This window comes from Propithecus coquereli, unplaced genomic scaffold, assembly GCF_000956105.1.
Source record: "Propithecus coquereli isolate 6110/MARCELLA unplaced genomic scaffold, Pcoq_1.0 Scaffold137, whole genome shotgun sequence".
Classification (NCBI taxonomy): domain Eukaryota; kingdom Metazoa; phylum Chordata; class Mammalia; order Primates; family Indriidae; genus Propithecus; species Propithecus coquereli.
In genome coordinates this window covers 92,072-107,739 of record NW_012137969.1, presented here as the reverse complement: position 1 = coordinate 107,739, position 15,668 = coordinate 92,072, and the positions used below count along the sequence as shown (strand labels likewise).

The 15,668-nt window shown below is 58.4% G+C and overlaps 3 protein-coding genes across 8 annotated transcripts in view; all 3 read left to right on the top strand.

Moving 5' to 3' along the window:
• The first annotated feature begins 243 nt into the window (after positions 1–243).
• Positions 244–9,543, top strand: SLC12A9 (solute carrier family 12, member 9). Of its 3 annotated transcripts, none has more exons than XM_012639087.1 (14): positions 244–371; positions 1,173–1,395; positions 1,599–1,733; positions 2,156–2,287; positions 2,660–2,968; positions 3,590–3,697; positions 3,806–3,917; positions 4,438–4,595; positions 4,694–4,776; positions 4,946–5,070; positions 5,221–5,413; positions 5,582–5,756; positions 5,929–6,075; positions 8,229–9,543. In XM_012639087.1, the coding sequence occupies exons 2-14, from the start codon at positions 1,215–1,217 to the stop codon at positions 9,116–9,118; spliced, it is 2,748 nt and encodes a 915-aa protein (XP_012494541.1). In that variant the 5' UTR covers positions 244–371; positions 1,173–1,214; the 3' UTR covers positions 9,119–9,543. The 3 variants fall into 3 exon arrangements, with proteins under 3 accessions (XP_012494541.1, XP_012494542.1, XP_012494543.1); XM_012639088.1 differs by having other exon boundaries at positions 283–1,045; XM_012639089.1 differs by having other exon boundaries at positions 283–1,395; positions 2,831–2,968.
• A 151-nt stretch (positions 9,544–9,694) lies between these two features.
• Positions 9,695–13,295, top strand: TRIP6 (thyroid hormone receptor interactor 6). Its single transcript, XM_012639081.1, has 9 exons — positions 9,695–10,082; positions 10,315–10,442; positions 10,564–10,689; positions 10,958–11,341; positions 11,614–11,707; positions 11,804–11,973; positions 12,399–12,577; positions 12,782–12,902; positions 13,022–13,295. The coding sequence occupies exons 1-9, from the start codon at positions 9,974–9,976 to the stop codon at positions 13,151–13,153; spliced, it is 1,443 nt and encodes a 480-aa protein (XP_012494535.1). The 5' UTR covers positions 9,695–9,973; the 3' UTR covers positions 13,154–13,295.
• Positions 13,296–14,554: 1,259 nt separating this feature from the next.
• Positions 14,555–15,668, top strand: part of SRRT (serrate, RNA effector molecule) — a 12,309-nt gene continuing 11,195 nt past the window's right edge. For 2 of the 4 annotated variants that reach the window (XM_012639053.1, XM_012639051.1), the window contains exons 1-2: positions 14,555–14,814; positions 15,068–15,207. In XM_012639053.1, the coding sequence (XP_012494507.1) occupies positions 15,086–15,207 (122 nt within the window). In that variant the 5' untranslated portion in view covers positions 14,555–14,814; positions 15,068–15,085. The remainder of the gene's footprint in view (positions 14,815–15,067; positions 15,208–15,668) is intronic. The other 2 variants (XM_012639054.1, XM_012639055.1) reach the window with 1 other exon arrangement.

Sequence of the window (15,668 nt, the reverse complement as noted above, 5' to 3'; positions counted from 1 at the left end):
ACGCCCCTTTCAGGAATGGGGTCCAGTCCGCGCGGCGGCGTCGGTTGGCATCAGGGTGATGGAGGCTGTAGGGCCCGTGGCCCACACCCTGCCGGAGACGCACGTCTATGGGGCTAGCCGGGCGGCGTGGTGGGCGCACGTGGGGCCAGACGCGCGGGGCTGGGGGAGCGCCGAAGGGCGGGGCCTCCCGGGGCGCGCCCACGGGGCGGGGCCCGGCCGGGACCAATGGCGCGCGGGCGCTGGGGGGGCAGGCTCCGGGCCTGGCATCCTGGTAGCCGCAGCTGTCTTTTCCGGCCCGGCGCGCCCTCCGCCCGAGGCGGACCCCTCCGGCTCGCGGGGATCGCCCCGGAGCGGCTGCGTCCTCCGGGTGGGTGAGTGAGCGCCCCGCGGCACCGCGCTGTGGGGTGCACCTGGCCAAGGAGGAGGAGATCTTGGCCCCCCCGCACGCTGCTGCGGGAGCGGTGGGCAGGAGCCGGCTCGGAGGAGGAGGACGCGGGGGATCTTGTGTTGCGCGATGCGAGCCGGCCTGCGTTTCTGTTTTGGTGGCCGAGGGGTGTATTTGGGCTGGTAGAGTTTGGGGGACGCCTCGTGTGGATGAGAGGAATCTGGGAGGCAAAGGAGGGGAGGAGGGGACTTGAGATGGCTTGAGGGAGAGGCTCTGCCGAGGGTGAGGCTTTGGAAGATTTGGAAGTTTCTTAATGCCTGTGGGCAAGGTGATTGCCTTGGGGGGACTTGGGCGGGGCAGCGCAGGACTCAGGAGGAGGGGGTGAGGAAGGCTTTCTGCCGGTAAGTTACTTCCCTTTTGGGGGGTTTGCTTCCTCTCGTACTGCTAGTTAAGGAACGAGAGGCTGGAGAAGCCTGCGCTGCCAGAAGGTCTTTGCCCCTTTCCAGAACCGGTGCCATCCACAGTCTCAGGGACATGTGGGAAGGGGTGGACCCCAGGAGCTGGGAGGGCCCTGACACCCATGCAGAGGGGCTTTGGGTCCACCTTTGTGGGGCAGTGGCTGGGACCATCTGCAGCCCCACAGGCTCTTTCGAGTTTCTGGTAAGCAGCGTGTGTGTGAGTGTGTCTTTGCAGCTCTCCCTTTTGGGAAGGGTTCTGGGTGTTTGATTAGAGGAGTTTTGGGGGGCTCTGTGGGGCTGCTTTGCATACATCATAATCTCTCTTACAGGCCTCCTAACCCATCTGTGGCTTCCTCTGCCTGCACTCAGCCATGGCCAGCGAGAGCTCACCTCTGCTGGCCTACCGGCTCCTGGAAGAGGAGGGGGCTGCCTTCCCTGCCAGTGGGGCCGGGGGTCCTGGAGGGGTGTCTGCTCGGAAGCTGTCCACTTTCCTGGGTGTGGTGGTGCCCACTGTCCTGTCCATGTTCAGTATAGTTGTCTTCCTGAGGATTGGTGAGTGGGTGTTCTGGGCACTTACTCAGGTGGGAAGTGGTGGGGGAGGGGTGGGACTGGGCTGAGATTGGGGAGGAGCCGTGGATGAAGGGCTTGGGGAGGTGGCTCCCTGTGGTGTGTAGCTCTGCCTTGGAGTTCTGCTGGCCAGTGGGGTGGCCATGGGGGGGGTGTGAGCCCCATGTGAACTGCCACTCATGCCCTAGGGTTCGTGGTGGGCCACGCTGGGCTGCTGCAGGCCTTGGCCATGCTGCTGGTTGCCTACTTCATCCTGGCGCTCACTGTCCTCTCTGTCTGTGCCATCGCCACAAATGGAGCCGTGCAGGGAGGTGGAGCCTACTGTATCCTCCAACATCAGTGGAATGGGGTCTGGGCTGTTCTGTCTGGGAGGGTGTGGATGGAGCCAGTACCCTCCATCTGCTCAGGGGCAGGGCAAGTTTCAATGAATGTCCGGTAGGCAGGCTGGTATGGTGAAGGGGACCAACAGTGTCCTACACGTTACTGCCACTTTCTAGTCGCCTAACAATCTTGTTGATTAGCTAGTGGTCATTTTACAGATGAGGAAACTGGAGGTCCTAGGGTCCGAGTGACTTGTGCAAAGCCACAGGGCTAGGGCCTAGTTGCACTGGTGGGACGCATTGCCTCAGGGAATGCAGGGAGACAGGCCCGGAGGCCAGGTGTGGAGTGCTCTGTGCTGTGGCCCCTTCCTCGTATCCCTTTCAGTTTTCTTTCCCTTAACACTCAACCCCGCTTCTGCTTTTAGTTATGATCAGCCGGACCCTGGGGCCTGAGGTCGGGGGCAGCATTGGCCTCATGTTCTACCTGGCGAACGTCTGTGGCTGTGCCGTCTCCCTGCTGGGGCTCGTGGAGGCCGTACTTGATGACTTTGGGGCTGGTCTGTGCTCTCTCCACCCAGTGTGGGCAGCTCTGTGGGTCGGGATTGTGGGATTGTGAAGGAGAAAGTCCCATCCAGGAGAGGGGCAAAGCAAGCCACTACCTGGGCTTTCTCGAGCTCCTGCTATGTGGCCAGCCTCCTGCAGGAGATGGAGGCATCCCTGAGATTGGCCCTGCCCACAAGGAGCTTTCATCTAGTTGGGGAGACAACCGGGGAGAGCTTAAGATGCTGGGGTAGAGTTGAGGGGAAGGGGAAGATGGCCTCTTTGACAGCAGGTGGACAGAGGGGGGTCTCATCCTGCTTTGGGTCCTGGTTGGGGCTGGGTCCATCGTTAGGGTCAGGCTTTCTAACTCTGTCCTTGCCTCTCTCCAGATGCCACAGGGCCCAGTGGGCTCCGGGTCCTGCCCCAGGGCTACGGCTGGAGCCTGCTCTATGGCTCCTTGCTGCTGGGCCTCGTGGGTGGGGTCTGCACACTGGGAGCTGGCCTCTATGCCCGGGCCTCCTTCCTTACATTCCTGCTGGTCTCTGGCTCCCTTGCCTCAGTGCTGGTCAGTTTTGTGGCTGTGGGGCCCAGGGACATCCCCCTGCCTCCTCGGCCTGGCCCCAATGGCTCCTCCCTGCCGCCCCGGCTTGGCCACTTCACTGGCTTCAACAGCAGCACCCTGAAGGACAACCTCGGTGGTGAGCTGGACACTGTGGTGCCAGGGTTCTTCGGCGAGGGGTGGGCATGAGTGAGGGCTGGGCCCTTAGAATCCCTGGATGAGAACAGGTGTCAGAGGGAAGCTAGGCGTAGGAGTCTGGACCTCAGAGCAGTGCAGTTTGATTCAAATTCGCCTAGCGCGTTTGTCCAGTGGGGCACGAAAGAACCCGCAAGCCAGTCCCTGCCTTAGAGGAAGTTGAGTTCTAGCTGGGGAGAATTCAGGAAACGAATAGCACAGTAAGACTGCCTGTGAGTCAAGTGGACAAGTATCACCCCGGGGGTCCAGAGTAGGGGGCCCGACTGTGGCTGGGGAGGGCAGGAGCTGGGGGGCTGGAAGTGGCCTGAGACAGCCGGGGATGCAGGTAGCAGGGAAAGCAGGCATCTCAGGAAAGACTGTTGTGGGTGAGGGCCTGGAGGGAGGGACAGAAGAGGATGATGAGTCCGGCCAACCCAGGGCCAGTGCAGGACCAGTCTGGGGTCTGGTGATGTGGTGGAGGGAGGCACAGGGTGGGGTCTGTGAGGAGAGGGTGGCAGCACCAAGGGGCCTGGAGCCCTAAGAGGGATGCTGACATCCTTTCCTCTCTGGGGACAATCTCCCTCAGCTGGCTACGCTGAGGACTACACCACGGGGGCCATGATGACCTTTGCCAGTGTCTTTGCCGTCCTCTTTAACGGCTGCACAGGCATCATGGCCGGGGCCAACATGTCAGGTGAGCATCTCTCCCTGCCACCTCCTGGGGGTGTGGGGCTGCCACCCAGAGGGACCTAGGTGGCTGGCGGGAAGGCTGACCTCTCTTCCTCTGCTCTCCCCACTCCAGGGGAGCTGAAGGACCCCAGCCGGGCGATACCCTTGGGCACGATTGTTGCTGTTGCCTATACTTTCTTCATCTACATCCTGCTTTTCTTCCTCTCCAGCTTCACCTGTGACAGGTACCTGGAGAGGATGGGGTGGGGTGTCGCAACAAGGTGTGCGCCTGGGCGACCAAGGGCAGCACAGGCTGGGAGCAGATACCCAGGTTGTCGGGGTGGAGGGAAAACGGGGGAGAGATGGAGCTCCTGCCACCACTGGGGGCGGCTGGCTGCGTGGGGATGGCCACCTGGCGGCCAGTGGCTGCAGTGGACCTGGTGCTGTTGGAGGCACTTAGTTTGGGGGTGCACATGGGGAATGGCTTTCTAGTCAATGTGCATTTCCACAAATATCTGGCCTCTTATTCATGTACTGTTGGGAACGACCACTGGGTAATTAACTCGAAGGCAGCCCAAAGGTAACCAATGAATACCCAGTGTATCCCTTTATTTAGCATGTTTGCTGTGTTACTCTGATTCTTGAGATCGGGGCTGGGTCGGTTGCGAGTACCCAGCTCCTAACCATACAGTGTCATGAGCACTTCTCTCACAAGGGCCCTACAATGCATAGTTATCTGTGTCCACCCCCTTCCCTCCCTCCTAGGACCCTGCTGCAGGAAGACTACGGGTTCTTCCGCGCCATCAGCCTGTGGCCGCCATTGGTGTTGATTGGCATCTATGCCACGTCGCTCTCGGCATCCATGAGCTCACTCATAGGTGCCTCTCGCATCCTTCACGCCCTGGCCCGGGATGACCTCTTTGGTGTGTTCTCCTCTGCTTCCTTGCTGGCTTTAAACATGCCCTCCTGCATCTGTTGCTTGGCCCAGGTTGATCTTTCTGCCGTGATTCTGTTTTTACAGGAGTGATCTTGGCACCAGCCAAAGTTGTGTCCCGAGGGGGAAACCCCTGGGGGGCTGTACTGTATTCCTGGGGCCTAGTGCAGGTGAGCCTTAATCTTTAAGGGGCCCTTCCCCTCACCCCACCAGTTGGCAGGGTAGGGGTGGGGTTTTCGACATGGGCTGAGAGATGTGTATGAAAAAGCAGATGTGTTGGCACTTTGTGGGGGTGCACTGGTACTTTGGATCAATGCCTACCTCTTGATCCCTGCCCAGCTGGTGCTCCTTGCTGGGAAGCTGAACACACTGGCCGCTGTTGTCACCGTCTTCTACTTGGTGGCCTATGCTGCAGTGGACCTGTCCTGTCTGAGCCTGGAGTGGGCCTCGGCCCCCAACTTCCGGTGAGCGACTAACAGGCCTGTGTCCGCAGAGAGAAGGAGGGAGGAATGGGAAGGACTCATAGCCAGGGACTGGGGCTGGGGATGGGGGCAGGCAGCCAGGTGCTTGGGGCAGGCCCTAAGTTCCCTTCCTTCTGCCCTCCACCTACCTAGCCCCACCTTCAGCCTGTTCTCCTGGCATACCTGCCTGCTGGGCGTGGCCTCCTGTCTGCTCATGATGTTTCTCATCAGCCCTGGGGCCGCCGGCGGCTCCCTGCTCCTCATGGGCCTGCTTTCTGCCCTGCTCACGGCTCGTGGGGGCCCCAGCAGCTGGGGCTATGTCAGCCAGGCCTTGCTTTTCCACCAGGTTGGGGGAGCTCCAAGGGTGGTGGGGAGTGGGGAGGCAGTCTGGGAAAGCCCTCTGCCTAGGGTGCCCCACCTTCCCTGGCTGGAGTTGGTATACTTCTCCGAGAGGTGCTGCATGGGGGCTGTCCATTGGGGCCCCTCCTCCCCACCACCTGCTCCCTGTCCCCAGGTGCGTAAGTACCTGCTCCGGCTGGACGTTCGGAAGGATCACGTGAAGTTCTGGCGGCCCCAGCTGCTGCTCCTGGTGGGGAACCCCCGGGGTGCCCTGCCTCTGCTGCGGTTGGCCAACCAGCTCAAGAAGGGAGGGCTTTATGTGCTGGGCCACGTCACCCTGGGAGACCTTGGTGCGTCACCCTCCCTCTGGCTCCCATCCATCCTCTCCCCTTTCCTCCCAGAGCCCAGTGACCCTCCAACCAGCCCCAGCCCTGCCCTGGCCCATTTGGGGTTTGGACTCTAGGACAGAGTGAGTGAGTTTGGCCAACTTTGGCTGCCTTCCTTTCCGTCCCTTCTCCGCAGACTCCCTGCCCTCAGACCCTGTGCAGCCGCAGTACGGGGCGTGGCTGAGCCTGGTGGACCGGGCCCAAGTTAAGGCCTTTGTGGACCTGACCCTCTCGCCCTCTGTGCGCCAGGGAGCTCAGCATCTTCTGCGAATCTCAGGCCTGGGTGAGCTGCTCCCCTCCTCTGAAGAGTAAACCACAGATTGCAGATTGCAAAAGGCCCTCAATCTAGTGCAGATAAGACCGGAGTGCAGATAAGACGGTGATAGCAGCCGCAGTGTGCGACAAGGTCTAATAGGATAAGCTAAGGACTACCAATGGGGTGACACTGTTGCGGTTTTTCTTTTCTTCTTGTTTTTTCCTGAGCCAAAGGTTGGGGCATAGGCCCTGAAGAGCATATTTCTGACAACAATGGGAGCATTATTTGAGTCTTGGGCTGCCCCATCAAATCTGATGGTTTCTAACCACTGGAGTTCAGAGAAATGGACACCACTGTGCACTGATGTGGCCAGTAAAGGTTTTGTGAAGAAATGGCAATTTGGCCTGGCCGTGAGAGGGCTGAGGAGTAGGGAGTGTGATGTGGCCCCCAGAGACCACAAAGATGCCGGAGGGCGTGTGGGGCTGATGCTGTGGATGGCGTGGAGGGTTCCAGCTCTTAGCGCTGAGGCCTCCAGGTTCCTCCAAATTCATGCCCAGCTTCCCCCTCCTCCCCTAATCCTGGGACAATGACTGTCACCTAAGTGCATGCCATGCCTCCTTCTCCATTTAGAGCTGGCTAAAGGTCAACAGTGTTGGACATTGCTCTGTTCACTGTAAATCAGAACCCTGGAAAATGCTTAGGAGGGGTTGTGACTAGTTTAATTTGCAAGATCAGCTGGAGTTCACACCTGCCGAGATGTTTGGGGGTGTTATCAAGCATTATTAGCCCAGAGCACCTGAGAGCCTGGTCTTCGCCCCAGTCCCGCTTCTTTGTGCAACGAGACCACTATAGTCATGAAACTTATCCTGTGGAAGATAATTTCAGTAAAAGGGAAAGCATTTCTTTTAAGCGGTAAATTCTCCTGACACATAGAGTTTGGTTTATAGTAGATTTTTTTTTTTTTTTTTTGAGACAGAGTTTCACTGTCTTGCCCGGGCTAGAGTGCCGAGGCGTCATCATAGCTCACAGCAACCTCAAACTCCTGGGCTCAAGCGATCCTCCTGCCTCAGCCTCCCGAGTAGCTGGGACTACAGGCACACGCCACCATGCCCGGCTAATTATTTTCTATATATTTTTAGCTGTCTGATTAATTTCTTTCTATTTTTGGTAGAGACGGGGTCTCGTTCTTGCTCAGGCTGGGATTTATAGTAGATTTTAAGCACTCTGTCTGTTTAATGAGATAGGTCTTAGGGAGGTCTCCAAGTCTCCCTGTAAACTCAGCCCGGTTAAAGGCAGGGATTATCAGATTTCACACTGGTTGCTCAAAAATTAAAAACCAGGAGCCGTCAGCAGGGACTTGGGACACTGTGGTTGGCACATGCCCAGCTCAGTGCCCCAGAGAATGGCCTCGTGCTGGCGGAGGCAGACTGCAGTCACCTATTGCCCCAGTATCAGCCAGCCATGAGCCTTTGGGCCAGTGACTTCACTGCTTGGTGCCTCAGTTTCCTTATCTGTGAAAGGGGGAGAATAAATATTAATAGTACCTACCTCATAGTATTGCTTCAACGTTCAAAGAGTTCATATATGAAGTGCTTTCTATAGGACACAGCCCCTGAGAAGCGTGCGGATGTGAGCTGTTTCTTCTCTGGGGACCATGCCATTGACTGTCATTATTAGGACTTTGTAGCAGTGTTACAGAAACACACTGCGCAGCCCCCATCCATTTTCTCATCTTTCCCCAGCAGGGTCTGGGGTGCTGTTAGGCCGGGGATTGACCATAAGCTTGACTGATCAGGGTGTCTGGTTTGCTCGAAGGAGTCGGATTCCTTTCCTGAAAAGGGCGTGCTGCTTAAAGCTGGGAGTGAATAGCACCCTACCCTCCATGGCTGGGCAGTGCTCATTAGTTATAAGAATCCTAAGGTGAACTCTGCCTATTTAAGTGCAGATTAGTCATGGAGATAATCAAATAAATGCACGTGAAAGTGTTTAGGAAAACTAAAAGTCATTATGCAAATGCGCACAATGTTGCCATAAGAGCCTGAGCACAGTGGGCATGTCATACCTTATGGCTGACACACATTGCTGTCAGCGTGTACAAGTGGGCGCATGTTAGCGTTCTGTAAACTCCGTCTGTGAGCCTGATTGCCTGTTTCTTTCTACCACTCCCTCTCTGCCCCCAGGTGGCATGAAGCCCAACACGCTGGTTCTGGGTTTCTACGATGACACGCCACCACAGGACCACTTCCTGGCAGATCCAGCTTTCTCTGAGCCTGTGGACAGCACCAGGGAGGGTGGGTCCCCAGCCTTGAGCACCCTGTTCCCTCCACCCCGGGCTCCTGGGAGTCCCCGGGCACTCAGTCCCCAGGACTACGTGGCCACTGTGGCGGATGCCCTCAAGATGAACAAGAATGTGGTTCTGGCCCGAGCCTGCGGGGACTTGCCCCCTGAGCGGCTGAGCCGGGGGTCTGGGGGGACCTCTCAGTTGCATCATGTGGACGTGTGGCCCCTCAACCTGCTTCGGCCCCGGGGTGGGCCTGGCTACGTGGACGTCTGTGGCCTCTTCTTGCTGCAGATGGCAACCATCTTGGGCATGGTGCCTGCTTGGCACAGTGCCCGGCTCCGGATCTTCCTGTGCCTGGGGCCTAGGGAGGCCCCTGGGGCAGCCGAGGGGCGACTCCGGGCACTGCTGAGCAAACTGAGGATCCGGGCCGAGGTGCAGGAGGTGGTGTGGGGCGAGGGGGCCGGGGCCGGGGCCCCAGAGGAGGAGGAGGAGGGGGACTTTGTGAACAGTGGGCTGGGAGACACAGAGGCAGTGGCCCTGGCACGAAGCGCCAACGCCCTGGTTCGGGCCCAGCAGGGGCGCGGCACAGGAGGAGGGCCTGGTGGGCCTGAGGCTGGCAGGGATGACGTGGGACCTGCCACGGCCCTCACCTTCCTATACCTGCCTCGGCCGCCTGCGGATCCTGCCCGCTACCCCCACTACCTGGCACTGCTGGAGACTCTGAGCCATGACCTGGGCCCCACGCTGCTCATCCACGGTGTCACCCCTGTCACCTGCACTGATCTCTGAGCCCCCTTCCTCCAGGGGTGGGTAGGGGGCCCAGGCTCTTGGCCCATCCTGATTCGTGGAGGAGGACAACGAAGAGGAAGAGGAGCAGGAGGGAAGCACCGCCTCCTGCTGGCCCTGCCCTTGGGACGTCTAGCCCCGCTGGGGTTTTAAGGGGATCCTGGGCTTGGGCTTCTCCTTTGGTAGAGGGACCCTGGTGCACTAATGTGGGGCGCAGTCCCCACCGAGCAGGGGAAGGAATCCGCAGCCTCCCGGGCTGGCCTCCCTTCACTGGTGCCTTGGCGCGAGGGGCTGGGTCTCCTCCGCGACTCTAGGCTACCTCAGTCTCCCCATCCTCGTCAGACTCACCGGCCCACGCGGGGTGGCGAAGTTTGTTATGTTTTATTTTTCTAACTCTGCTGACCATGAATAAAAGACCAAAAGACTACGGGCTGGCTGAGCTTTGCTGGCGGGTAGGTGAGAGGGAGGCGGGTGGGGACCTAGGCTCCGCAGTGAGGCTGCCACGTGCAGGGCGGGCGCGGAAGGGGAGCCGGGGGACCGGGAGGCGGCCTGGCCTGCGCCTCGGTCCCGAGCCCGCAGCCCCCGTGCCGGCCCCCTCGGAGCGCCCTCCCCTCTCGCAGGAGGGGGCCAACTCGGGGAGGGACGGCAGTTTAGGGCCGAGGGGGCCACGTGACCCTCCCCCAGGAATGCGGTGACGTCACCGGGGGCGTGGCCGTCCCCAAAATTGGGGAGGAAGGGGAAAAAAAGCCAGAAAAAGTTTCTTTCCTGGAGTCCCAAACGAGGTGTGGGACGGCAGAAGGGGTGCAGGCCAGAGGCCCGGGGCTCCGTGGGGTTGTCTGGAGTTCTTCGTTCCAGGCCATGTCGGGGCCCACCTGGCTCCCCCCGAAGCAGCCGGAGCCCGCCAGAGTCCCTCAGGGGAGAACGCTCCCCCGAGGCACCCCGGGGCCGCCACCAGTCCCCGGAGCCGGTAAGGCAGCCCCCTGGGGCTTGGGAGCCGCCGGGCGCTCACCTCTGCTCTCCAGCTGCCGCCTCTCGCCCAGGCCGGGGGACTAGCCGCCGGAGCCCTCCTGCGGTCCCCCCTGCCTCTTGCCCCACGCGGGACCCCGGGTTCGGGGGAGGAGGCTGGAGGGGCTAGGAGGACAGCATGCACCCCCGTCTCGCTGCCCCCACCCCATCTTGGTTTCTCTCTCTCAACCCAGCACTCCAGCCCCACCCCAGGGTCAATTTTTGCTCCCTCCCACCTGAGCAGTGTTACCAGGCCCCAGGGGTGCCAGAGGATCGGGGGCCGGCCTGGGTGGGGTCCCATGGAGCACCCCAGCGCTCGCAGGTGAGAGCTGAGATTGCCAGGTGGGTTGTGTGGAACGCCCTAGAGCATAATATGAGAGGGGACCTGGGCAGGAGAGGAGACGCAGTGATTTGCATCCTCCCTGCTCTGTCTCCATCCCCAGGGGCTCCCCCCAGAGAGGGGGGGCTTGCGCCCAGGAAGTCTGGATGCCGAGATAGACTTGCTGACCAGCATGCTGGCTGAGCTGAATGGAGGTCGTGGGCATGCCCCTCGGCGACCAGACCGACAGGTGACTCCCCTTCCTGACCTTGCTCCCCTCCCAAGCCCGCTCTCTCCTCTGGATTTTGGGTCCCAGGCCACCCTCACCTCCACCTCCCCGCATGTGAATGGTATACACCCTGGCATGGAGGAAACATGGGCAGCAAGAACTTACTGGAGTATGGGACCTTGTCAAAAGCCTGTGCTTCCCTGGGAGCCAGCCACACATGGGTGACTTCTAGGAACATGGGTCCTGGAATGGGCCATGCTCACAGCTTCTGGCCTGCATTTCTCCCCAGGCTTATGAACCCCCTCAGCCTCCTGCTTACCGCATGGGCTCCCTGAAGCCGAACGGAGGGGGTGCTCCACCCCCACCACTGCCAGCATCCCCCTATGGGGGCCCCACTCCAGCCTCCTATGCTACTGCCAGCACCCCGGCTGGCCCAGCCTTCCCTGTGCAAGTGAAAGTGGCACAACCAGTGAGAGGCTGCGGCCCACCCAGGCGGGGGGCCTCTCAGGCTTCTGGGCCCCTCCCAGGCCCCCACTTTCCTCTGCCAGGCCGAGGTGAAGTCTGGGGGGCTGGCTATAGGAGCCAACGAGAGCCGGGGCCAGGGGCTAAAGAGGAGGCGGCTGGGGTCTGCAGCCCTGCAGGAGGAGGAAGAGGAGGTGGGCATGGGCCCCAGGTAAGCGCTGGGGTACAGGGACTTTGGGTCCTTACATTCAACTGGACATTGATTGGGTGGGGTGAGGGTGTGGTTTAGGGGGCAGCGTCAGAGGTCTGGGGTGTGGAGCTGGTCAAGAAACACAGAGGGAAGGGGGCTCGCGATGCCTGCTGGGCCCTGGGCCGAGATGTTCTCAGATGAGCTTTCTGGGTTGAATTGCCTGGTCACGCTCAGGGATTTTTACAGCATCAGGAACCAGAAGTGGGACCGACTTTCTGATTGCCACCTTCCAGGTCCCCCTGAGCCAGCCTCCTGAGGAGGAGCTGGAGAGGCTGACCAAGAAGCTGGTGCATGACATGAACCACCCACTCACTGGGGAGTACTTTGGTGAGCCAACTCTGCGGGCAAGGTGGGAGTCAATGGGGACAGCAGGTCCGGCTTCCTGGGTCTGTGCAGATTGATTCTGTCCCTCCTTGTCCCCAGGCCGGTGTGGTGGCTGCGGAGAAGATGTGGTTGGGGATGGGGCTGGAGTTGTGGCCCTTGACCGTGTCTTCCACATTGGCTGCTTTGTGTGTTCTACGTGCCGGGCCCAGCTTCGGGGCCAGCATTTCTACGCTGTGGAGAGGAGGGCATATTGTGAGAGCTGCTACGTGGTGAGTGTTTGCTGCTGGGGGCTGGAGTCAGCAGCAGGCGGCAGGGGGCTTCCTTCCATCCAAGGTGGGAATTAGATGTCCAAGCTCAAAAGAGGTACAGGGTTCAAAGCTGGGTGACTCAAACTAATGTATAAGAAGGGAGAAATTCACCAAGTAGTTCAAAACTGGCTGCTGGAGGGGAAGGATACAGCCTCTTACAAGTGTGAGGCATCTTAGAGTTAAAGGAATGCATTAAATTCCCACAATTCCCTTGAAGCTCAATTTATGCAGGAAGCTGCAGTGCTGGGACCTGAACTAGATTTGCTCAAGTCTACCTTTCACCGAATCACATGCAGGAGGCTGCATAAATAGATGGGTGGGCTGGCAGGGTGCCTTTTGGGCTGTGTGGCTCCGTCTCCCTGCCCTCCTGCCCTCCTTCCTAACAGGCTACCCTGGAGAAATGCGCTACATGCTCCCAACCTATCTTGGACCGGATCCTGCGGGCTATGGGGAAGGCGTACCACCCTGGCTGCTTCACCTGCGTGGTGTGTCACCGTGGCCTTGATGGCATCCCCTTCACAGTAGATGCCACCAGCCAGATCCACTGCATCGAGGACTTCCACAGGTCAGGCCTGACCCCCACCAAGATGTCTGACCTTTCCTATCTCCCTCATCCCTCCTTCATGCCCCAGGACTGTTCCTCCTGTTTCCAACCCCTTGATCTCCTTCATTCCATACATCTGGTCTCCTCCATTCCCTCTTGCCTCCCACCTTCCCTGGGCTCCATTTTTGGTCCCTTGATAGCCTCTTTGGTTCCCTTCCACCCCAGGAAGTTTGCTCCACGATGCTCAGTGTGCGGTGGGGCCATCATGCCTGAGCCAGGTCAGGAAGAGACCGTGAGAATTGTTGCTCTGGATCGCAGTTTTCACATTGGCTGTTACAAGTGTGAGGTCAGAGGACCTGGGCAAGAGCAAGGGGCTTGCAGTGTCTGGGGTGCTGGGTAGAGCAGGAGGGAGGAGGAACCCAGGGGTCTGGGGCTGATGAAAAGCTGTTGCTTCTTTCCCAACAGGAGTGTGGGCTGCTGCTCTCCTCTGAGGGTGAGTGTCAGGGCTGCTACCCACTGGATGGGCACATCTTGTGCAAGGCCTGCAGTGCCTGGCGCATCCAGGAGCTCTCAGCTACTGTCACCACTGACTGCTGAGTCTTCCTAGAAGCACCTGCTGCATTCTCAGTTCTTCCCATCCATCACCCTCCCTGACATCTACCTTTACAACTTTGTCACCAAATGCTGTCTCCTCTTTCTCCAATCATGAAATAATAATCCCTTAAGAGTTTACAAAACACTTTCAAGTCTTGATTCATCTGATTCTCACAGTAGCCTAATAAAAGCAAAATTGTTATTGTCTGCATTTTTACACCTGAGAATGCCAGAGCTGAGAAGAGACTTGCCCAGATTGCATGGTTCTTGAATGATAAAACCAAGATCAGAACCTGGGACCAGGGTCTTGGCTCTGGTGCGGTTTGTTTGTTTGTTTTCCAACTCTACTACACTTTTTAATATAGTTTGGTGTGAAGATACCCTCCTCTCAGTGCTGGGAGCAAGGCTGCGGCATTTCCTGTTCTTTTTTTTTTTTTTTTTTTTAGACAGAGTCTCACTGTGTTGCCCGGGCTAGAGCGCCATCCTAGCTCACAGCAACCTCAAATTCCTGGGCTTAAGCAATCCTCCTGCCTCAGCCTCCCGAGTAGCTGGGACTACAGGCATGTGCCACCATGCCCGGCTAATTTTTTCTATATATTTTTAGTTGTCTGATTAACTTCTTTCTATTTTTAGTAGAGACGGGGTCTCGCTCTTGCTCAGGCTGGTTTCGAACTCCTGAGCTCAAACAATCCGCCCGCCTTGGCCTCCCAGAGAGCTAGGATTACAGGCGTGAGCCACCGCGCCCGGCCGCATTTCCTGTTCTTAAGTCTCACACTCAATTCATTGAGAAGGGACTTGGTGTTACCTGTGTGTGTGAGGGGTGGTGCATTTAATCTGGGGAGAGCCAGATCCTGTCTGTTGATCAGGATCAATTTACAGCCTATCTTATCCAAGTAATGGTGGGGGTTTAAATCTGAGGTCTGCCCGTTTTGCTAAAAATTGGGACGCCTTTGTCAAAGAAGAACAGGAACAAAGGGTTTTGCAGGCATTTTGTGGTACCAATACAGGCTGGTTCTCTGGTGGGAGCAGAAAATGGTGGGAAGAGATGCTTTAAGATGGTTGCTTCTATCTTCTATCTCTTGAACGCCCGCGCTCCCCAAGCCCATGCCCTGAGCCAGGAGAGGGCAAAATCACCCCCAATGAGGTCAAGAGACGCCCCAAGCCAAGGGTCAGTAGACGACAAGGCTGAATGCGACCTGGCTCTGACCCCGGGCACATCTGAAGGAGTGCGACCCTGACCCTCAGCCCAAGAAAGCGCTCCCCGCACACACAGAAGGCTCGCTTGGCCCAGCCCAGCTCCCGTAGTTCCTCGCGGTCTTGAAGTCTCGTCTCAGAAAGCGCGCGAGGCTTCCGTGTCCCCGCCCCCTCCCATCACTCCCTGTTCTCTCGCTCTTCGCTCGACGATTAAGTTCCAGTTCGGGTCGCGAGAGGGGGTTTTGTGCTTCTGAGACCCGGTTCTGCGGGCGACGCAGGCGCATCGCGAGCGGCGCGCGCGACCGCTCAGCTTTGGTTGTCCTACTTTCTTGGCCTCTCTTCGGCCTTCTTGCTGAGAGCCCCGCATCTCCCTCTTACCCTCCTCGCCGTCCTCTTCGCTCGCCCGAGGCCCAGATCACCTCCAAACAAGCCTGCCCGAGCGCGAATCCAACGGCCGCGGCCGCTCCCAGGTGGGGGAGGGGAGGAGGCTGGGGGGGCTGTGTTGGTGAGGGTCTGCGGGAGAGGAGCCCGGGGGTCCACCGGGAAGAGCATGGAGACCCTTGGGGCGAGCGGAAGTATCGGAGCCATCCTCCTGCCGAGGATGGCGGGGTCAGCGGAAGGCTGGCTTTGGTGGGAGGGAGGCGGGCGTGCTGCCCCCGAGGGACTGTCCATCCCTCCGCTGGTCCTTGTTCAGCGCCCTGACCACCCCTCTCTGGGCTCCAGGCCTCTTCAGACCGCGCCATGGGTGACAGTGATGACGAGTATGATCGAAGGCGCAGGGACAAGTTTAGAAGAGAGCGCAGCGACTATGACCGTTCCCGCGAGAGAGATGAACGACGTCGAGGGGACGACTGGAATGACCGGTGAGACTTTTTTTTTTTAACTTAATATTGCCCCCCTTTCATTCCGTTCCACCCCCACCCTCATTGCTTTTCCCTTATAATTTTATTAGAGTGAACCATATGAAATCGCTCATTTGACCGTTTCCTGTGGTTCTACCTATTTGCTGTTGGCCAGAGTATTAGCTATGGCTTGATTTTTGAAATGCCCTGAAGATCAGATCAGCAATAGAACAGCTAAGAGAGAGTTTTAAGTATGAAAAAAGCAGTATTTATACATGAACTGAAAGTGTGCATTTTTTTTTGTTTTTTTTTTTTGAGACAGAGTCTCTCTCTTTTACCCTGGCTAGAGTGCTGTGGCATCATCCTAACTCACAGCAACCTCAAACTCCTGGGCTCAAGCAATTCTTCTGCCTCAGCCCCCCGAGTAGCTGGGTCTACAGGCATGTGCCACCATGCCCGGCTAATTTTTTCTATATATTTTT